Raw genomic sequence first — 23,785 nt, 5'->3', positions numbered from 1 at the left:
TGGATACAATTTAATGAGTGCCCCCCCCCGCCCACCTTTCTACTTTTTTGGAAGAAAACTACTATTCCATATCTATACTTTCTTTAGATAAGGCCAGTAGTTATCATATGAACTTAACTGTAACTTCTTTCATTTCTTGATAGTTGTAGATAGACAAGTGATTACCACCAAAGACCAGGAAATCTTGTGTGTTATGACTATACCAGACAGTAATTGCTATATGAATATTTCCATCCTGTAATGAAACTACTCTAGATAAGACATGCTATTTGTAATGTACAGTTTTGTCCTGATTGAACCTACGGCACAATCTAGCCAAAGTTAATCACATTACAATCCCATTTCAATAAAAGTACTGTAAGTGAAAAACAGGCTAACCTGTTTGACAGTAGTGAAAATTAAAAATACTTGTTGGCTTGTATTGTGCCTTTGTTTTTTAACAGTAAGTCCCACTTTGAAGGCAGTTTCTTTTGTAATAGTTTGCAATTGCAATTGCAAATTGCAATTTCATAAAAAGTAGATTTGGAGATTAGAATGTTTAGTGCTGAACAAATAAAAAGCAAAACTCAAACATATTTTAATACCAAGGAGTTAACATCTGCTTGTTTACTAATATTGTAGTCTGACTTTTTCCAAGGAATTACAAAATATAAAAAAAATTATGATATGTGTTGACAACATTCAAGCTGCTAAAGCAGCAGCCCCTGCTGTCATCTTCAGAGTATAATTCTAGCATATGCTCAGTTGAAGTAATCAGTAGTCCTTTTTGCCACTGCATTTATTTAAAAATTCCTTCATATGACCCTTCCACCTTCCAAATTTTTTTTGCAATTTTTCATGTAAAATATTTTTTTTATCTCTAACATAGAATCTCAACATGGTAATCAAGTATATCAAATGGCTTTCCACATTTGTTCGTACTGGAAAACGACTGATTTTACTTTAATATTCACTCTACTCACTACATTCAGTCAGTGGAATTTTACTCTATCCAAGCAGATACCATAGGAGTGTTGAGAGTATCAGACTATGTCCTGGGAGAACTGAGTTCAGGTCCCCCATCTTCCACAAAACTTGCTACTTTACCTTGGACTTCTCATTTTCTCTCAGCCTAATCTAACTCACGGGGACACGGTGATGTTGTAAGCTGCTTTTAAGTCCCCAGAAGGGAGAGAAATGTGGTAAAAATAAACATCCATGTTTGATTTACTCAAATTAGAGGTAAAATTCTGAGAAAGATTAACAACTCCATTTTTTGCATTTTATATAGGATGGGCCACATTTCAAATATGGCTGTCAGTCAGATTGTGGACATAAACAAAAGTTACCCACACAATCATTCCAAATGACAATAGCTTACACTGCTACTGTCCACAAGTGTCATCAGTTCAAGAATAATTGCACTGGACTTATTAGGACCACAATTATTAAGTTAATACATAAAAAACATAGAGCCCAAACAACAGCTTTTCATCCATTATTTCTTCAAACAATTTCTCATCCTCATTTGATGAAATTGATCAGTCTGTGCCACTAATGCACTGCATGTTTAATCTTATTAATATAAACTAATAAGACTCAAGGTTTGCATCAGCATAGTGGCTAGGGAACAGAGAAGCCACAAAAATAGACCCCTAAAGCCAGATTTATATCTGGTTACCCTCCCCTCCCCCTTCATCAAAATGTATGAAAATCTACTTGGCATAATAAATGACTCATCCAGTGAATAATCCTCCCCTCCTTTTATATTAGGTCTTGGGGAAAATGTATCATGATCACAACTACTGACTGTAAAGAGAACAGATGAAATTCATTCTTTATTTTTTTAAAAATCTATTCAACTTAATAAAAAATAATTTTAATGCTTCGGATTTTTGTACGTTTTATTATTTTAAATTTTAAATAAATAAATGCATACCAAATGCATCAAGATCTTACCAAAACTAAATATTGGAAAAATACCTTACCAAGCTGATGAGAAGCCAATCTTGAGGAATATCTAAGGCCGTTTCCTCAAGACGTGTTTCATAATCCATCGCCCAGCGGTAAAACGCCGCCTTGCGGGTCAGCCGCCGCGACAGCGCCGCTGCTGCAATTTCCCTCCCCAGAGGCGGCGTCATAATGTTTAAACAACAACCCTTTAAAGGGTTGTTGTTGGGAAGCCTCGCCAGCGCCGTCGCGAATCACCGGAAGATGCCGAGCCAGTTTCCTCGAAAGTTTCACGAGCAGTTTGCCGCTGGCCGTCGCTTCACTGTCCTCCGACCTCCAGGGTCGGAGGGCAGCGTGGAATCGATGGCCAGCGAAGCGGCTACGAGGACATCGTGAGTAGAACGGAGGAGGGCAAAGAGGCGGCTCCGTGCGGAGCCGCCTCTCCTGCGGCGGCCTCCGCTTGACCTGCTCGCACGCTTGCGTGCGAGTGGGCTTGTGCCCCCACGCCGCCAGCACTCTTGGCGGCGTGGGGGCGCAAGGAGGCCGTGCGGAAACGGCCTAAGAGTTTGCAAATCAGTTGGTCTCATACAATTGTCAGTCTCTATAAAGATTGTACAAGGAATTCCAATCAAATTCAGTTAGACTAAAACGTGATAGCTGATAGTCAATTTGGAAGAAGATACAGAAATTTCAAAGAAGCAAATTGAATTATAAAGTACTATTGTTTTTTGAAAATGTTTAAAAGTGGTCTATGGCACCCTGCATACTAACTAGTTGACCGAATAAACTTTTGCACGCACAAAAGCTTTAGTTTCAGTATATCTGTTGGTCTTTAGGTTCCTCAAGACTTTAAAAAACATTGTTACAACACAAACACAGCTACTTCAGTTGAATTTCGAACTGTATTGTAATTCTTCAAGCTGTGTTTGAAGTTTTGCTTTTACCACAGCCCCTTTTTTAAAAAAATTGCACAAGAATACAGAAAAAGGAGAGCCTGTACTGTATCACTTCAATGCAGTCAAGGACAAGGAGCTTAGAAATATAAAAGCATGAAAGAACATGAACTAAAGGATCTAGTTAAGAGCTTGCACAATATTTAACCACATAGTATCTTTCACATCACATCCATATCATACTTCTCTATTTTCAATGCATAAAAGGCTTAACTTTGATTTCACTACAGTATTTAAAAGTAATTGGAAACAAATGGAAAATTATGCTATTTAAAAAACACTGTTCACAGTTGGGTTATTCTTTTTGTACTTTTAGAATATTTGTGATTTTCACAAAGAATCTAAAATTGTTGAAACATTAACTGTCCAATCTGGGGGATGGGGGTGAATTGGCCACAGGTGGCAGTGTGGGCACTTACAGCGGTGGGAGGTGCTTAGCTCCCTTAGCTGAAATGACGTAACATGGAGACCAACACAGCTGGGGGCGTTCCCAGAGGTGGAGCTGATATTAGTCAAGTTGACCAGGCTTTGGCCCCAGGAACACCAGTGGGATGGTCAATGAACCAACAGGGTAGTGTAATTCTGTTGAGTCCTATGTAGGTCTTTCAGGTAGCTGGGGTTTTTCAGTTTCTTGCTGGCTTCCGGTGCTGCCTGGAAGCCCTCAGGAGAGGCACAGCAGTGTGACAGAAGTGCTATCCCCAGCTGCCCCAGGATCTGGATTGGGCTATGAATTTTATTAGTTTGTATTTCAAGCTTGTAGGTGAATTTATCATGTTTTAAATATTGTATTTATTGATACTGTCTAGTGTATTGTCTACTGTAGCCCTGGATGGCCCCAGCTACCCTCATATCTCAGAAGTTAAGCAAGGTTGGTCCTGGTTAGCATTTGGGTGGGAGACCACCAAGAAAGTCTAGGGTTGCTACACAAAAACAGGTAATGGCGACCACCTCTGAAATCTCTTGTCTTAAAACTCTGAAATTTGACAGTATTTTCCACCACCACACTATGGTGGTGTTTGGTAGGTACTCTAGTTCCGGTTGGCACACACAAAAGGTTTCTATTGTGCAAGGGTCATTGATCTACTCCCCTCTACTATGGAAATAATAACTTTTTTGAATCAGGAACTCCACACAAATGCTTTTTCTTATAGAGATCCAATCACTTTTTCTCCTTTGCTCTGGGTAATGGAACTTTCACGTAACCGCATGAAAATCACTGATTTCACATCAGCTATATGAATTGACGCACAGGAAAAAAGTATCAATACATTTCAGATGTTATGAGTTGTACTGTGGAATGGGTGGTATACTCCTGCACTGAACCTTGTAAAATGTATTTTAAAGGTCAAATCTTTTAATTTAAACATGAATCACACAGTTTCATTCACTATCTAAATGGTGTGTTTTGAATTGCAGCCCTAATCAGTAACGTTTTGTCACCACTACCTTTCCCAAATAAAACACAAAATAACAAGGTGGGTTTAATTAATTTATTAAATGGCAAGTCAGTGTCATTTTTATCCAATTTAATGGCCTGCTGTGTATGGAAGCATTTTGTGGCTACTTTTGTACCATCTTGGTTTTAAACCCTGTCAGCAATTTTCTGCTGGTTTTCTTTATCCCCATCATACATATTCACTGTGCTGAGAGTTATCCAGCTTCATCCCATGCACATGAGACTCTCAAATGAGATGCACATGCACAAGAAGCTGCCTTATATTGAATCAGACCATTGGTCCATAAAGGTTAGTATTGTCTACTTAGACTGGAAGCAGCTCTCTTTTATGCTGTCTCCAAGTCACCCTTCTATAGACTGAGCACTTAGTCTTATAGTGCTAAATGATGGTAATGCTCAGACATAAAGTGCCACCTAGTATTCACTTGTCCTATTACGAGGGAATTATATGCTAGAAGAAACCACACAATAGACTTCTTTGTTTTCCTTTTCTCCAGTCCTTTCGGTATTACAGTAACAAAGGCCATTGATGCATGAACTACTTATCCAATGGCTGTGAAGCAGTCGATTCTCTAACTTTGCTGTGTTGTGGGGTTTTCCTGTTTATACCATTCTTTTTTCCCCATAGTTTTTTGTTTCCCTATCTGAGCTGATTCACCATTTGTCTGCCTGCCTCTTTGTTGTTGCCATGCAACCTCCATTTTGGGTGGTTTCCTGCTGTTTTTTTTTTAGAGGAGGCAAGGGAGTGTCTTTTGTTTATTGACAGTTTGCAGGAACAGCTTGATTCACTAGCAAGGTCTGCCATACCAAGTAATAGCAGCCATAAAGTCTTGCAGGAGGCTTGGAAAGGAGGGAGCCAGAAGCTGGGGGAGGGGGGAGTGATAAGGAAGGCAAGCAAGAATGAACTCAACCTTGCCAATTTCACTGGGTTTGCTGCACTAGCAGTAGACTTTAAACATGTTTTTTTAAAGAAAACCCAGTGGGGGAACTCTCCAAACCCTCTGATCCTGAAATGATGGCTGGTAGACTGAGGTAGTGTGGTGTGGTGTGGGTGGTGGCAGGCAGGGAGGAGCCAAAAAAACCAAGACAGTGCCAATATATATGGAACTCCTTTGCTTTTCATGAGAAGGGAGAAAAAAATCACAATTATAGAGCTTTATTAAACTATGGGGATTCATAGATCTGAGTGTGGGGTGACTGCTGGAGAGGGGAAAACATGTGCGCAAACAAGAATCAAATTTGAAGGGAATGTACACTCAAAGCAAAGGAGACCTCACATGCATAAATAGCCAAAGTTACTGGATAGTGCCTGTGAAAGCATAACAATTAAAATGCAGTTTTCTCATTTGCAAACTTATAAAACAAAAGCTTTTCACTTTTTTGCTGTTTTTGGCAGGAACAGCACATGAACCTTTATATCACAGAGCAGATAAGCTTCCCTTTTAAAAACATTTTTTGACAGAAAAAGCTCCCAAATCCTATGTGCCTTCAGAATACCTAAAGACTCTAACAGACTCCCTGCCTACCCAGCTGACCTCCTAACTCTTTCCCCACCAAAATCCGACAACCTTCAACTCTGTCAGTTGGGTGCTTAAATTGCCAAACATCTCTTTTTTTTTCTTTTTAACATTACAATCTACTATTTGGAAGCTGTTCGCTGAGGCTTCTAGAGAGTGGAAATTGGCTGTCCATCAGAAGCAGAAAGTAGTTGGAATGGAGAAGTAAGCTGTTTAGTAACTGACAACCAGACCACCAATCAGCAACAGAGCAATAATAAGCAGCTACATTTGATAGAAGTCCTACCTCTAGCGATGCATGAATATGCCCTTTTAATTTATTTTTATTTTCATATTTTCTTGTTGTGAGCTGTTTCATTTTGCCCATTTTTTTGTTACTGGAGTTCACAATTTCTTACTTGCATCAATGTCTTTTTATTGCCACTCCATTTATGCAGGCATCTCTGTCGTACGTGCAAATACAATGGGGCACTTACTGTCGAGAAAGATAACATAGGCATCAAGTATTCCGAGTAATCTGAATAAACATTTCTGTTTTGTTTCTGGGGGGGGGGGGTTGGGGGGGAACTCTTGCAACTTTGTCCCCATATTTGCCTATTAGTGATGTAATGATAAAATGTCCCAGTATAGATTGTTAGACCTCATTTTTCAAGAATCATTCCTCTTCAGAGTCATCAGAAGTCAATCCATTTAGTGAGTGGCAGGCTATGGTCGAATCCCCACTACCATCTTAGCCAGGTTTCAGAACACAAACTAACCAGGTTTGAGGGACGACCTCCCCATTGCTTGCAGGGCAGATTCCATTTTTGGCACTCGTTCTCCCCGTTAATCCGCGTTCCGGCAGGACCTGGTTGCAAGTGGCATAGACCCCATTAACACAGTTCAGAGCTGATCCGAGGGGAGGGATGAGGGTTGAAACCCTGACTCGTTTCCTGCCCTGGAGTGTGACGCAGAATTTGCGCAACCAATCAGTACTGCGATGCACACGCAGCCTTTCCTTGGTTTCATTTCTGCTTTTGCGATTGGCCAGCAGAAGGGGATGCAAACGTTAAACAGTCAAACGCGTAACTTTGAATCGTTCATGGTTTACACAGGTAACGATTGACTGTTTGCACAGTTGAACAGTTAAACGTTAAACTTTTACACACTGGTTTTTTTTATCACACCCCTACAATGTACGTTTCCGCAGTGGGAAAAGGTCCTGCCCCATCAAGGCACGCCAGCCAATCAGGGGAGACCGGTGAAGCGAGTTAGCCTGGTGGTGGGGATTGCTAAGAGTTCTGCAACCGGGTGTATCTGCTGTGTGCTCGCTGCGGTGGGGAGGGAGAAACTCCGATGAAGAGGACACAGTTTCACAACGAACAGGTTTGGATCTGCGTGCAAATTTCAAGTGGGGATTCGACCTACATCTTGTCTCTCCTGCACATGTGCATAGATGTATGTGCATTACCATTAAAGAACAATGTGCAAGATACAAGGTGCCACTTAACACGATTCTGTAATTTAACTACATGTTGAACATTTAATTTATGCATGTATACATTTGATGGTAACTTTTCAGAGCAGTTCACAATAACCAGGTAAATAATAGTGTTCTGATAACTAAACCATATATGAGCACTGGAGAAGATGATTCCCAGTCACTGTTACTGTTGATCTGTGAGAATTTTTGAGGTAAAGAAAGTGAGCTGTGACTCACAAATGTTGTAAGTCTTTAAAATACCACTGGACTTAAAAAAAAATTGAGGTAAAGGGGAAAAAAACCTTTTAAGAGATTTGTCTTTTGCTGTTGACATTGTCAGATGAATCCAGGCAGATGTCCAAGTGCTGCAGTTCCTGGCTCGGCTAGGCACAAATTGGGGGCAGATGTTGTTTGGAGTCCACTCTCCAGACCTCCATATATCCCTTCTACCACAGCTGCTGCTATTGTTCACAGATGGTTCCCAGCTCTCAGAACTCTTGGTAGTAGTTGTGTTGGCTGTTGTTAGACAATTATATTTTTCATATATTTCTTCAATCAGAAAAACACTTCTTTAGGCAGGATTCAAACGACTGTAGGCAAAGATTCTCTCGGTAACTCCTTCACACCACTCAGTTCTAATCCAAATACAATATGACATGTACCAGAGTCCCCCCCTCCCACACTTTTATTCTCTGATGTAAGTTTTTGACAGGAATGGAGCATTGTGAATTTAGCAAAGACATTTTCATAATTGCAGGGCTTTTCTTATTGTACAGCAATCAAGAAAGAAAATGCTATGTCTGCCCAACCCCATTGTAGGATGAAAAGGGTAGCCATTGCTATTTTGCTTTGTGGTCATTACTATTTAGAGACAACCATATCCTGGCCAGCTTATATAAACACCGGCTAAAGCTGCTGGAGATTATGTGCAGAACATTGGATCTGATGAGCTCTAATATGAGATGGCCTGCGTAGCATAATATTTGGGATTACAATACTAATCTCTTTGGGGAAAGTGCTGTATCAGGAAAACAGTTTCTTGAATCTGAAGAGGCCTAGGTTGAAGAACCAATAATTTCTTGTTTATTTCGCAGATATATCTTTCCTTAGCCATACTAACAACTTTTTTGGCAGATCAGTGCAAGTGTCTTTAAAGAATCATGATTGGGCTAGAATTTCAATATCTGATTCAAGCTCATGGATCTATCCATAAAGGTATAAGACAGCAAATATTTACTGTTTCCATATATATATATATATAAAGCTCAGGAATTTCAGACTTGATTATTCCTCATTCCAACAAAAGCCACATAGCACATTGCTTTTGAAACAAAAAGAGTTCCATATTAAAGGGGGGAGGGGGTGTCACTTGCTTAAAGAAAAAAAGTTAAATATTTCCATTAGGCTTGCTGAAGCCTCCTGCATGAATATCTTGCTGGATACATGCCAACAAAGTATATTTAACAATGGTTATCATCTGAGGTTCCCTTCTTAACACTCCCCAAACATATAGTCAGTCACACACTTTTGGTTCAGCTATTATGATATCATGGAATGCTAATAAATATTGGCTGGGATTCAATTGACCCGAACATATGCAATGGGATTTTTAACATTTTTTCTTTGGTGAAACTTTTTTACACACTGCTTCTGAAACACTATTCAGTTTGTCAGGCAGTACACTAGTTGCTGTTTAACAAATACAAATTCACAGTCCCCTTGGGCTCTTAGAGACAGCAACTACAGTTTGTGGATTCTGTCAATTGTAACTGATAAGAAAAAGAATCAGATGAGGGCAACAAAACTGTTTGTGTGCAACATGCTCGATTCATGGATTGGCTGCTTCATCGTGTTTTTTTCCAGTCCATCACAAAATGTTCCAGTTGCTGTTTGTGACAATGCAGACAAAAAACAACAAGAGGGAATAACATTCTCCTGACTCTGAGCCAGTGGTGGGATTCAGTAGGTTCGCACCACTTCGGCAGAACCAGTTGTTAAAATGGTTCTTATAAACAACCATTTTAAAGTATTTGAATCCCACCACTGCTCTGACCGAATCATGTCATAAAGCTAGGTTACCAGTCCAGATTACCCCATAAGACTGAGGACATCACAGCACAGGAAGTGAGCAGTTACAAATGAATCTGAACACAAACAATATGATTTATGAAATGACAGTAAATTTCTGAAAGGACCCCACATCTAGGGAAGTAGATGTATGGCAGGGGAATTAGGATTGTACCTGGTCTCCCTAGTACTCCCAAGGGAGCAGCAGTGGCGTAGGAGGTTAAGAGCAGGTGCACTCTGATCTGGAGGAACCAGGTTTGATTCCCAGCTCTGCCGCTTGAGCTGTGGAGGCTTATCTGGGGAATTCAGATTAGCCTGTGCACTCCCACACATGCCAGCTGGGTGACCTTGGGCTAGTCACAGCTTTTCGGAGCTTTCTCAGCTCCACCCACCTCACAGGGTGTTTGTTGTGAGGGGGGAAGGGCAAGGAGATTATAAGCCCCTTTGAGTCTCCTATAGGAGAGAAAGGGGGGATATAAATCCAAACTCTTCTTCTTCTACTTCTCATGTTCATTTGACTGAGCATATGTAGGCTTTCTGTAGAGCTATAAATGTTACAAGTGAAGGTGGAGCATATACAGCAGGCATCATCTCAAACTCCCCCACCCCTTCAATTCTTCCTGAACATATTGCCTGCTCAAGGCTTGAATAGCTAACTAATTAGCATCAAGATAAACATTCAGGTTTTTTTTTTAAAAAGAGAAGGCAATGTAGACAGTGTACAAATGTACCTACTGCTGGGAACCACAGCATGATTTTCTGCTGCAGCATGAACTTTGTTTTCCCTTATACCATCACAGGTAACTAGTCACAGCTAACTTCAGAATACATTTTCCCAATACTTCAGACAGGCCTTTTACTTAAAAAACACATTAATTTAAAACAGCACCATGTCTATCCATTTAACTATTCTGACAACTGAACCCTTACAAAAACATCTACGCAAGGAATGAAAAATTGCTAATCACCATAGCAATTAATGCTGGAAACAAGGAGAACTTTAAGCACCTGATGTAGAATCAGTATGGACATTTGAATGGACTTACCATAATATTTCTGTATGCAACTTTTCATTATATAAGCCAGGATACATTACCTAAAAATAGGAAAGATGGCATGCAGTCAAATGCCTAGTTGCTTGGGGGTGCCTACAATAAAATCACAACCTCTTTTTCTTGGAGATGTTGATCATGTGATGTTTCTGGGTTTTGCATTCACATGTAAAAAGGTTTTGAAAAAATGGGTTTACGAACATGTGCATGAAGAAGAAAAGTCCCATGCTGTCATTCTTAAGCCACCTAAAAAATTAGAAAATGGAGGTATTGAGCATGTGAAGAGATGGTGACTTGCAGAAAGTGGCAGAATACATTACATCTTTAGGTATCAGTCAGAGGAATTTTATTGCACAGATAGGAGTCGCCATCGTGGGTTAATGTAATGCTGAGGAAGAAAACCTTCATTTAGACAAGTCCGTATAATCAAGATGATATCATAGTTCAAGCGGAGAACAAGAATGAACATCTTTCACATTTGTATTTCTTATGTGCAAGGTGACATAGACATAAAAGCTTCACAGTTCTGCAAAATACTTTTCCAAAGCTGAAACTTGCCTCCTTAGATATACTTGATATGGTGTCCTTCTTCTTTTACATCAGTTGAATGGAACGAGGCACAGGATGTAGTATTTTGTCAGTTATTTGACTGCCTGATGGGGAAGGGTGGGATGAAAAAGGAGAACGAAACCTAGTTCTAGACTGTTGAACAAAACTGCAATGTGAACAAGGTGTAGGAGCTGCTGGCAATCATTAAATCTGCAAAAGAAACCTGGTACACTGGGTGTTAATTACAGTAATTCAAGATGTTTCTGAGAATACACTGGCTTCTTTTTCTTCTCCCCTGTACAATTAATTGACTCGAGTTTTCTGTTACAAGTGCTTAAACTGTCCTGCTGTCTTTCAGACAAAAGAGGAGTGCCTAGGAGAACGCCATCGAGTCTGCATTTTCTGACTTTGTTAAACCTCTTTTTCCTTGCTCAGTAGTGATGCCCATTCACATGCTGTTGCAGGCACTGCTGCAGCAATCAGCTGTGTAATTACAAATATAGAACTTAGTTGATCCATTTTTTAAAAGTTATAAATGAATGTGGAGACATTTATTCTATTCAACAGTGTCTGCTTCTAAGTGGCCACCTATACAAGTGAGAAGTATAGGTGTTCCAGCTCTTCCATTGTCTGCAATCCAGATAGGTTTCAGTCTAACCTGATTCCTTGGAGTAGTGGGGCTTCCTACACAAAAACAGCACTGTGCAGGGTGGGGCATGAGTGACTACTGAACTGACTGTGAAGGTGGCCATGGGATGGAAGACAAGTCAATGAAAGAGGTGACTGAAGTGGAAAGTGAAATATTTAGTAGCAGACTTGGACTGACAGATATGGAGTAAATATGTGTTTGAGTCATGCCATAGATATGTTTCTCGACAGAAATGACTGTGTGTGGAAAAAGTCACAGAGCCAACTAAAAAGCGCAGAAGTTGATACTAAGTGGAGATCAAGTTGTGATGTGAGATGTAGATGTTTTAAACCACTTGGGAACAAAGCAAAGAGCAGAGGGAGTGGCCAGAAAGAGCAATAAGTATTTCTCTGCTTTCTTATACATATATTGTTTGGTTTGGATTTGATTTCTGATAAATATGGTTGACTCTCTAGGTGATGACTGGAAATCTCCCACAATTACAAATGATCTCCAGGTAACAGAGATCAGTTCATACAGAGAAAATGGCTGCTTTAGAAAGTGGACTCTAGGGTATTATACCCTAAACCCTGCCTTCCTCAGTCTCTACCCACAATAGCTCCAGGCATTTCCTACCCTGGAACTGGCAACCCTACTGTTGAAGAAAATCTGAAAGTGCAAAGAAGCAAATAGACATAGCAAAAAAATAAATTGGGGGGTGGTGGTGGTGGCAGTTGGAGAAAAAGATGCCAATTGCTGTAAGAATGTGGGAAGACCAGTGATTGTATCGGTATTAAAGCAATATATTGCTATCAGGCAAGTGTTTGTTTTTTTAGTAATACTTGTAAATGTGTCATTGTAAGTTATAAAAATTCCTCCTTACCAAGTTGAGGGGAAAGATGGCACAGGGCAGAAATGTTTCCTAGTCACAGTTCAAATGGCAGAAAGTGGGATGGTAGTGGGATGAACTAGCAAAAGCACAAAAATTACACATGGTAACAAATGCAACTCCAAATTAGTTGTTAGAAAAAGGCATTCCTCCCATTGGGCAAAGTGGACAGCTGCCCAGGGCGCCACCTTGTGGTGGGCTACAAAATTGCAGGTTCATTTGTGGGGGATTTTGTATTTTCAGTGTTTTTTCTGTTTTTGGCCTGCAGGAGGCACAGATTTTAGGCTAGCAGCACCACAATTTCAGGGATTTTCTGAGAGACTCTCCTGATAATATGACCTGGGTTTGGTGAGGTTTGGTTTACGGAGTCCAAAGTTATGGACTCCCAAAGGGAGTGCCCCCATCCCCCATTGTTTCCAATGGGAGCTAATAGGAGATGGGGGTACACCTTTGAGGGTCCATAACTTTGGATCTCCTGAACCAAACTTCACCAAACCTGGGATGTATTATCAGGAGAGTCTCTTATTGATACCACCCAGGTTTTGTGAAGTTTGGTCCAGGGGGATGGTCCAGAGTATCATCAGTAGGGTCTTACAAAGATACTCTGAAATGTTGGTGCTGTTATCCTAATAATTGCACCCCTGACAACAGGCACCCCCTAAATTTCCACAGATTCTCTTTTTAAATCGACTCCCTGCCAATGCTTGTTTTATTTCTTTCTTTTATTCACTCAATGCCTAATAAAGGTTATTATTATTATTATTAAATCCACCCCTTCGGCATGGATTTAAAGGGAGAATCTGAGGTCCCCAGTTTTAACATTGAAAGGGATGCTGTTTCAGGGTGGGGGAGAATCCACCCCAAAATAGCATCACTTTCAATGTTGAAAGGTGGATTTAAAAGGAGAATCTGGGCTCCCTAGTTTAAACATCATTGAAAATGATGCTGTTTGGGGGTGGATTCCAGCATCACTTGTTTAAACTAGGGAGCCCAGATTCTCCTTTTAAATCCACCTTAAAGGGAGAATCTGGGGTCCCCATTGAAAGTGATGCTGTTTCCCCCAATTGGGGGGACTGGATACAACACCATAAAATGTTTTCATAGCAGTAATAAAACATTTTGAAAGCATTTTGAAAATGTTTTCAAAAATTATTTCTGCTGTGTGGCATGGCCTATTGCTGTGTTCAGATTTGTGAGTTGTGGGATGCTCTATAATGTGATGGTGACTTTGAAATGGCCTGGTGGAAAAAATCATTGTTTGGTCACAGTGGGGGAGGTTGGCCGCCCATGGAGGGGGCATAAAACTCAGGTTTTGCCCAGGGCTCCAGTTTGCATAGGTATGCCTCTGAAAGAACCAGAAAAAAATAAACAGGGAAAATGCAAGGTGAAAACTATTGGCTGAAAAGAACAAGTGTTAGCCAGGGGATAAAGTACAGCAGTTTGGGCCAAAACTGAAGAAATAACAGTGTGCAGAAATGCCCTGTGGCTTTATAATGTATTCTTTACTTAGAATGGCCTAGTTTCTTGACTGCAAAATATGGAATTTAAGATTTCCTTCCTGTATACACAATGGTTACTAATCCATAAGACACTAATCCATAAGACAAATAACACATAAGGCTGATTAACATTTAAGTCATTGGCCAAATAACAGCACCCTATGGATGGAAAAAATGCCGTCCCTAGGGTGCTGTTTGCACAGGAGGCGCTGCTGCATCACAGCAGCACCGTCCTGGCCCCCCCAAGTGGCGCAAAAATGCCGCTTTTAAACCTCACACGTTGAGCGAGGTTTTTGAAAAGCAGTGTCTTCCCGCCTGCATGGTGCGAACCGTACCGGTGTGAGGGTGCCGCTTTTGGCCCCTCCAGTGTCTGTGAGGGACTTACTTTGTGTTCCTCTGCAGCTCCGGGCGGCTGGAACAACACGCCCATGCTGCCCTGTAACCCTCGAGGTCGGAGGGCAGCACGGGCATGTGTTTCCAGCTGCCTGGAGCTGCAGAGGAATGCAAGGTAAGTCCCTTGCAAACACCCTGGGAGGCTCTGTGCGGAGCCACCCCTGCGGGCAGCATTGGGACTGCCCTCATGGGACCATGTAAATGGTCCCGATGCTCCACTGGCTTCACCAAAGCCGGTGGGAAGCCGCTGCCTCTAGCCATGCGGAAACAGCCACTTTTTTCTATTCTGGTTTGTGTGCTTAGAAAAAGCAAATGGCAGAGGAAAATTCTGTTTTTCAAACAGTTTGCTCTGACCTGGTTGTTTTTCTTTTTTTCAGAGAATGTTTCACACAAACAACTTGTCACGCAACAACATGATAAACTATTTGCAGGGGACGGGGGACCAATTGAATCTCCCTAGTTTCCCAAGTACAAACAGTCTTACTGCTGGATACAGAAAATCTGCACGAGCTCATAAACGGTTTATGCTTTATGAAAAGCTTTGGGGGATGCTTTGTGGGTACTGCAGAAAAGGAATGTTTGAATTATCTTTTGATATAAATTGCATCATGTCAAGTGCAAATGAAAGGTCGTGTTATTACACAATGCATTATTCAGGGCTTTGGAAGAAGTCCTGACCACTGCTTGAAAAAATTATTTGAGGGGTGGGAAGACTAATTTTCAGAGAAAGAGAATAGATGGCTGTAAGTCATAATTAAAAAAAGAAATAGTTAATGGCAGGGTAAGTAAATTTAGGGCAAACTCTGTGTGGTAGCATCATCAGCAAATAAGTGTAGCATAGTGCAAACAAACTACATAAAGTGTTTGAGGATATGCAGCAAAGCACAGAGCAATTTCACAGTTGCTTGTGGTGTCTGGTAGAAAAGTTCTTGTCCATCTGCCCCTTCCATGATGCAAAATTAAAAGAGAAAATTGCATTGTCAAGCGTGCACTAATTCTTTGTTTCTTTTCTAGCACAAATTGAAGTGATACCATGCAAAATTTGTGGTGACAAGTCCTCTGGAATACACTATGGAGTCATCACATGTGAAGGCTGCAAGGTATGAGATTTGAGTATATTGTCCTTGCTTTCTGCACCAACTTACAAAACTTCTGTGCTTGTGTTTTTCTATCATTTCAAATAGACAGAATAGAACAAACTATAGTAGGCAAATTTTGTGTCAGTTGAACAGTGTTGCTTTCCAGGCTTGGCAAATTGTACAGAGTTTTGGATATACAATCAAATTATTTTATACTGTTGCTGTGTTTAAATTTTGGAATTATCAGTGGCAGTTTTAGAGTACATTCTTGCAGAATTTTATAGAGTTCAATACCAAAGTTTCCCATTGGAAATTGTCTTTAAAGGTTCTTTCAGCTTCAGTTTTCTTCTGGTTATGATAAATTAACCAAGGGTAGATTTAATATCCCAGGGAGGGTGGGTTGTTACATCTAATAAAGTAAAATAAAAATGTATTATTTACTTTATTTATAAAATTAAAAATAAACTAAAAATAAAAATAAACTTAAAAAATTCATTATTTACTTCATTTATACTCTGACCTTCTTTCAAATGGGAACCCAAAGGGTTTACATTATTCTCCTCTAATATATTTCATTTTTAAGCATTCTATTCTTTGGGCGTTTTCTAAAAAGTCAGGATTATTCAAAATTTAATTCTTTCACCAGAAATGCTCCCATGTGTAAAATTATTGTGATTAAGATTTTATTAGTAATGACATAAGGAATGATTATATATTTTATTGTATTAAATGGATTTCAGCACAAATTGTGCAAGCTGTAAGATCCTAATACAGCAAAAACGAAAGACAATTTTAAATTAAATAATCTGAACCAAAAATCCTAATTATCTATCAACTTCCCAAACTCCAGGCCACATTACATTGTACTCATTAATTATTATATTTATTTAATTATATTTTAATGTCTCAGTAGATAAATGGGGAGGGGGGAGTGTAATTTATAATGCCAATAAAGGCTTTGAAAAAAAATGAAAAAAAATATTTATTTAATTGGAGAAGTAGAGGCTAGAGAGATGTAATGCTTACAAGTAACATTTCATGCTAGGAACGTGCTAAATCCCCAAGTTTTAAATGCTAGTTAAAATTAAATGAATTTTAATAAACTGAACAACCGCACATAATTATTTAGACAAGTCCCAACTGCTCCTTATCACTCTGTGGCACTTGTGCTGCTTAGGTGAAACTTTGGGAAATGGTTGTTTTCTGTGGCCTTCCTACTACAGGTGGCTATTTCTTATCTCCAAGGTTTTACCTCAGTATGCTGATGAGATAGGTGGTTTCCACACAGTAAATATAACAAGCTGAGGAAGTTATTTATCCTGTTTTGGGGAAGAACTTCTCACAAGACTCTTCCCCAAACCTTGTTCAGCCCGTTATATTTCCTTCAACCCGGGTTTTCCAAAAAAATCTAAACTAGCAATCTTTTTGGAGAACTTCGGTAGAAGCCACTCCCAAGTGAACAGCATGGATGCAGCTTCGGCTTTACTTTTCCCACCCACTGCCTGATTTTTGTGCCTCCCTGCAACAGCCCACACACTTGCTTTTGTTTCTGCAACCATCTGCCATTGCAGGAGGTGATTCTGTCTGCCCCTCTTCTTCTCACAATTCACCAAGCACAGTTCACCAAGCACGGGACGTGGTGGAGGGGTAGAGGGATTCTCTGACTGAACGCCCTTTAAATGTTCCAAGCATTGGGGGGGATTCTTTTTTATTTTGGATGCAACCAATGTGTAGCCACAGAGACACACAGAGGATTCTTATTTCTGAAGCTATGCGTTCCTTGGGGGGGAGGGGGGAGTGTTCTCATGTAAAGCTGCCACAGCAACCCAAACTGTTTGCAATTACTTCCTGGAGGTATGAAATCTCCAGTGCGACAGCAAATGGGGGGAAACGGGTTCATTAATAATGAGTCACACATGTTAATAGTTTGCTGTGCAAAAACCACCTTAGTGAGTTGCTGTGCCTCAATGGAATCTACCACCCAAATCTGTGCTGGTTTATATACATAGAGGACTGTTTGGAATTTTCCCATCAATGTTGTAAAGTGGCATCCTAAGCAAAGTTTAGTCCATTGAAGTCAATAGACTTAGAGGGTGGAAATCTGATTAGGATAGCACTATTGATGCCTTATAACAGTGGTGGCAAACCTATGGCATGGGTGCCAGAGGTGGCACTCAGAGCCCTCTCTGTGGGCACACGCAAACAGAGTCCCCCCCACACACACCTAAGACCTAATTTTGGGAAGCAGTGTAGGTAACCCTGTTAAACGCTATTAAACCCCACTGATTTTCATGCAAAGAACTAAAGCGCGATCTTTTACTTGGGAATAAGCTCGGTTGCTGGCAATGGGGCTTGCTGCTGAGTAAACCCTCCTTGGGTCATGATTCACCAGTTGAAAGAGTTGCACAGTTGCTTCAAAGCAAAGCCACCAACTACCACCAAGCTTACTCCCGAGTAACGGATGCCTCAGAGCCAACCGATTTTTCTAAAGGAAAACCTCAGTAATCAGGTTAAATTGTCATGTTGGCACTTTGCGATAAATAAGTGGGTTTTGGGTTGCAATTTGGGCACTTGGTCTCAAAAAGGTTCGCTATCACTGCCTTATAATGATTTCCAGTGATTGGCATTCATTTTATGTTCAACCAGAAACTGTGAACATCACAGTTTAACACTTGACAATGTTTGATGGGCATTTGTGATTGTTTGAGGAGATGCTCGTAAAATGAATATACACACACAGATTTCTGAAGCAGCATGTTTACATTTTTGTTTTTCCTATTTTTCAGTTTGGGGATAGTTTCATTGCTGTAATCCGAACAAGACCTACTGTACTGGGGCTGGAAAAATCCATGTCTCTTTATCATGGTCACAGCAATGGATTAGCATGATTGATCCGATCATTTAAAACCTGGTGCAAGGACAATCAGAACAGGTGTTGCTTTGAGCAGAAACAGAGTTCTTCCTTGTCTCTTTGCATCCAGTCTATCCAGCACTGCTCCAAGGCTGAGTCCTGATTAGATGTGATTAGCATTAATGGTTACCCTTGTGTGTGGCTGTGAGCAGATGATCCCCCTTCAGCTGTGCTCCATGTAGGCAGCTCATGGAGATAAGAAGAAGTGCTTCCACTTCAAGCAGGTTTAGCCCTATTGTTTTTGAGCCACTTTTAAAGTATCAAATCAATTAGCCTAATCCCTTTTTCTGTAACTGCTCTGTACTGTGTGTTAGGGAGGAATTGCCAGCCTTCATTGCAACATCATGGCAGCACATATTTGAAGGTCCCATTCTGCAATCTCAGACATATCTTCTTCTTACTATATATCTTAAAATGTATGCCACTATTATTGCTAGTATTACTTGATCTGCAGGACCAGAAAGCAATTTTAATCTCTTACAAACACACCTCTATTATCGTCAAATACAATGTTATCTTTTAAATCCTTGATTCAAATGAACCCTCTTTAGTTCCCAAAGTAAGAGATAAGGTAACATCTCACAGGGAAAACCTTCCTTTCCCAGTCTTTACAAAGTCTTTACAGTCTTTACAGTCTTTACAACAGATACCTACCATCACAGGCAAGAGTTCACAAACTATCTATGGTAACTTTTTAAGTGAAAATCCAAGAGCAATACAAATATGTTCAATTGTAAAATGCATTAAATTATCTAAATATCTCTTATTTGGAATTAGGATTTGAAAGCTTTGCCAGCAGTACATAAACCACCATAATGTTTTCCTTCTAAAGCTTCTCGTCTGACAACACTTCCCACATATTTGTTATTTTAACCTGCTTAACAGCCACATACTGACTCATGAGAATAAAAACATAAATTACAATTAACATTCAATAAAAATGATGCCTGAGGAGAGGATTCTAAGGGTAAGGCTATTTTCTATGCTCCCTTTAACAGTTTAAAAGCAGTATATAGACAACTGACTAAGGGTACAGACGTTTGCTAACATGGGGGAAAAGAATGATGTCTAAACTGTTTTGGTGCTTGGAATGTTCTATGCCTACTGTGGCTAATCCGTATTACAAAATCTTGCTAAGTGTGTCTAGGAGCCACACTTTTGTCCTGAACCCTACAATATGCTTAGGCTCACTGCAGTTCCTCAGTAATTAGTTCAAGTTGCTTCTATACTTGCTGAGTGCTATTCTAATCCTTATAATTATTAAAATGGATTGGCTCAGGTTGAAGTAACTCCCTTTAGGATTGCACTGTAAGAATTGCAGTAATGAATAGTGGTATGTAATAGATTCTAAACCCAATAAAAGTTATCCTCTGCACCGGCAGAAAACAGCGCCCTAGGGACGGTAAAAACACCATCCCTGGGGTTCTGTTCACACAGCTGGTTCTGCTGCATCGCAGCAGCACCGTGCTGGGCCTGCCCAAGCGGCACAAAGACAAAGCTTCCAAACCACGCTCCCCTGAGCGAGATTTTTCGAAAGCGGCGATTTTGCACCGGCACGGTGTGAACCGCACTGGTGTGAGGGCACTGCTGTTGGCCCCTCCAGTGTGTGCAAGGGACTTACCTTGCCTGCCTGTACAGCTCCAGGCAGCTGGAAAGACAGCATGAGTGTGTTTTTCCAGCCGCACAGAGCTGCACAGGAAGGCAAGGCAAGTCCCTCGCAGACACTCTGGGCAGCTCTGTGCGGAGCTGCCCCTGCGGGCAGTATCAGCATCAGGACTGCCTGCAAGGGACCGTGTAAATGGTCCTGATGCTCCACCAGCTTCATTTAAGCCAGTGGGAAGCCGTTGCCTCTGGCCGTGCAGAAACTGCCTATGATATGTTAGCCAGAGAATGTGTGATTGACTCTGGATCAGGTAATGAGCACCATATGAATGGATTTGGACCCATCTCTCACTTTTAACCATGCTTGCTCTCCAATCTGAACAGCCTGGCATACGGAAAGATCCTCATTTTCATACACAACACTGCATGAAGATGTTAATTATTTTTGTGGCTTGATTTGTTCATAACAAAAACAAACTGCTTTTCACTGCAAATTATTTTCACTGTGTTTATGGTATTAAGAGTTCCACACTGTTTGCAGTGATCTAGCCTTGTCTCTCTCTCTCTCTCTCTCTTTCTCTCTCTCACTAGGGATTCTTTAGGAGGAGTCAACAGAACAATGCCTCATACTCCTGCCCAAGGCAAAGAAACTGTTTAATTGACAGAACCAACAGAAATCGTTGCCAACACTGCCGACTGCAGAAGTGTCTTGCCCTAGGAATGTCTAGAGATGGTAAAGAGCTTGCTTCCTGCTTCACATATCAATCCTTTGAAACTGTTCTCCATTGCTCTCTGCTTTTACCCCCAACAGATGTCTGGAGAGGAAAAAAGGCAGCTTGCTGCTCTGTAACATAGATTGTTGCTGTATCCAAAACCTGAGGCATTTTAATAGGGTGTATGGTGTGAAAGTGGAGAGGGAAATAACAATGGATGAGTAGGCAGCATGAGAATGATACATCGGTTCTAAACATGGTATAACTTGTTACTGATCTGGGCTTGGGAGAGAAAAGATTAAAAGACTACTAGTCCTCTGTCCTACACAACTATCTTCTGAGAGGGGCAGCAGCATGCATACCACCTGAGGCGATTTAAAAATCAGCTGCTGCCGGTCATCCAGTGGGAACAGAAAATGCTTTCAAATTCATTTAAAGCATACTTGTTCAGTGGGCTGATCAGCTACCATAAAACCTTTTTTTACACAAATATGTGCCATGTGTAGGACTGCATATGTTGTAACTACACTTGCTCCAAAGAATAAGTCATAACTTATACACAACACATCTGACCAGTCCAGTTGAGGATTTGAAGCATTACATGTACATTTTTTAATGACAAACCTTCTTCAAGTATAGCCTTTTTAAATAAAGGAAAACCAGTCTCTGGAACCAGCAGAGAGGAGTAGCAGCAGTGGGAAGAAGACTTGGCCAGGAAGAGCAGAGTGACCTGCTGGTGTTCATTTTGGAGGGCTTGTCTCAAAGCCACAGCTTTTAAAACAGTGTATTTTAACAGGGGTTATCTCTTTTTCTCCTTGTAAGGCTCCTGTGAGCTAAGGCTGCTGAATCCGGAAGGTGGGGCTTAACAGGGGTTAACAGAGTTCATCTCTTGTTCCTCTTTGTCCTAAGAGGTGGGGCTTTTGTCCTGAGAGGTGGGGCTTTAGTTCATTCTCTGGAACCAGCGGTGCGCGCCTAGCGGCGCACGCAATTTTAATTTAATTTTTTTTGTTTTTTAAATTAATAAGGACATGGCATTTTGACAGGATAGTAATGCGTGCAGATAATGGCTCCAGAGGGGCACTGACTAAAAAGCTTAATGGCATTTAAATATCTAAACAAATCAGATAAGAAGGCAGAGAGAAAGCAAACCAGCGGGGGAGGGGGGCTTTCCAGTGTTTTGCACCTAGAGTGTCACATGTAACATAACTATCTGCCACTAGGACCCAGAAGTAGAGTAGGTGTTGCCCTCGCTGCAATGAGCTCCCTGGCACTCAAAAGGAGCGGGTGCGTTCTCTTGAAGCCAAGGTGGCAGAGCCTGGAGAAGCTGAAAGAGGCAGAGGAGAGGGTGACGAGAGCCCGAGGCTTTCAGGGACTTAACAGCCGGGTCCCATCTCCCAAGGTGACATCTCTTCCAGATGTCGCCCATGGAGAATGAAAGGTCTTTGAGGGACGGAGGGTTTGGCGGAAGTCTGAGGTGGGGGAAGATGCTCCCTTAGATGGGGGGATCCCAGCTTCCTTAACTGGTGATCAGCTATCCCTCTCACACTGAGGATACCCCTCGGGGAGGTGGGGGGGCTCTCCTTGTGGTGGAGTGAGTTCCATCATTAGAAATGTAGCAGAGTTGGGTTTGTGAGAGGCGTGATGACCGCATGGTGACTTGCCTGCCTGGAGTGCGCGAAGGAGTTTGCGGATGTCACGCTTCGTCTAGATAGGCTTTTAGACAGTGCTGGGGTGGAGTCAGCAGTTGTGGTCCCATATTGGCACCAACGACATTTGGGAAATGTAGCCAGGAGGGTTCTGGAAGCTAGAATTTAGGCTGCTAGGGAAACAGGTTTGAAGTCCAGGACCTCCAAGGGTTGGCATTCCCAGGAAATGCTACCCGTTCCGCAGCGCGCCCAGGGCGAGGCGGCTGGAGCAGCAAAGCAGGAGATACAGGGTCTCAATGCGTGGATGAGAAGGGTGAAAGTTGTAAAGGCGTAAGAGGGTTTCCAGGATTTGTCAGGGAACTGGGGAACCTTTTGGGGACAAGGCGAGGCCTGTACAAGCGGGACAGGCTTCATCTTAACCAAAGAGGGAACCATAGGCTGCTGGTAAGCTCAACATTAAAAGGTGGCAAGAACAGCTTTTAAACTGGATCACTGGGGAAAGCCGACAGGAGCTGAGGAGGTGACTTCGGTTCGAATACAGTATCTATAGGGGATGCACAGACAGAGAGGGAGGTTTTTTCTAAATCAACCACATACAAGCCGAGGAACATAGCAATGTGTGCATGTGACAAGGGATAGATGTCTGCAAAAGACTTGAGAGGTAAAAACACATGAAATCCCAGAGTTAAGGACAGAGACAGGAGTATACAGGTGTCTCTATGCTAATAGTAGGAAGCATCTCGACCTAAAAAATGGGGAGCTAGAGTTACAGAGTTTTGAGAGGGAGGAACTTTGATATAGTGGGCATTACAGAGACATGGTGGAGATGAGGAGAACCAGTGGGATGCTGGTTATACCAGGCTACAGGCTCTATAGGAAAAGGATAGGACAGAGAGCGCATTGGGGTGGAGTTGCCAGCTTTACATCAAAAGAGAGCATGAGTATCACCATAAAATAGACAATGCAAGGGGAGCTGGTTCCCCTGCAGAATCACTGTGAATGTATCAATACCAGGTGTGAAGGGACAGTTTAATATTAGGGAATATATTATCGTCCCCCTCAGACCACAAAAGTGCACAAGAGGATTTCTGAGGATGGAAAAAAAAGAAATTAGAGAGGCCAACAAAAACAAAAAGAAATATGTAAGTGGTAATGGGTGTGATTTTAACTATCCCCATATAAAGCTGGAAAAAAATGCATGTTCAGGTACCATGAGTAGAGAGCATTCCTGGATATGCTAAATGACTGTGGCTTAAGAGCAGATGGTTGTGGAACCAACCAGGGGAGAGGTGATCCTAGATCTAATTCCTATGTGGGACCCAGGGACCTGAATTTGCAGGAAGTCCAAGTGTTGTTGAGCCGATAGGGGAACAGCGACCCCTCACAATGCTGTCAGATTCAATATCTCAGCATGCAGAACAAAAGTGGCAACTACTAATG

General features: G+C 41.4%; 1 protein-coding gene across 2 annotated transcripts in view; it reads left to right on the top strand.

The window, feature by feature from the left end:
• The window catches only part of RORB (RAR related orphan receptor B), a 179,017-nt gene that overhangs the window by 100,140 nt on the left and 55,092 nt on the right, over positions 1 to 23,785 (top strand). Inside the window, exons 2-3 of one of the 2 annotated variants that reach the window (XM_048504725.1) lie at positions 15,409 to 15,494; positions 20,578 to 20,719. In XM_048504725.1, coding sequence (XP_048360682.1) covers positions 15,409 to 15,494; positions 20,578 to 20,719 — 228 coding nt within the window. Of the gene's footprint in view, positions 1 to 14,572; positions 15,495 to 20,577; positions 20,720 to 23,785 lie in introns of those variants that run through there. The other variant, XM_048504726.1, reaches the window with a different exon arrangement.

The sequence above is a fragment of the Sphaerodactylus townsendi genome, linkage group LG07, assembly GCF_021028975.2.
Source record: "Sphaerodactylus townsendi isolate TG3544 linkage group LG07, MPM_Stown_v2.3, whole genome shotgun sequence".
NCBI classification, from domain to species: Eukaryota; Metazoa; Chordata; class Lepidosauria; order Squamata; family Sphaerodactylidae; genus Sphaerodactylus; species Sphaerodactylus townsendi.
Note: the sequence above shows the minus strand (reverse complement) of the source record. Positions and strands in the feature narration are given on the sequence as shown.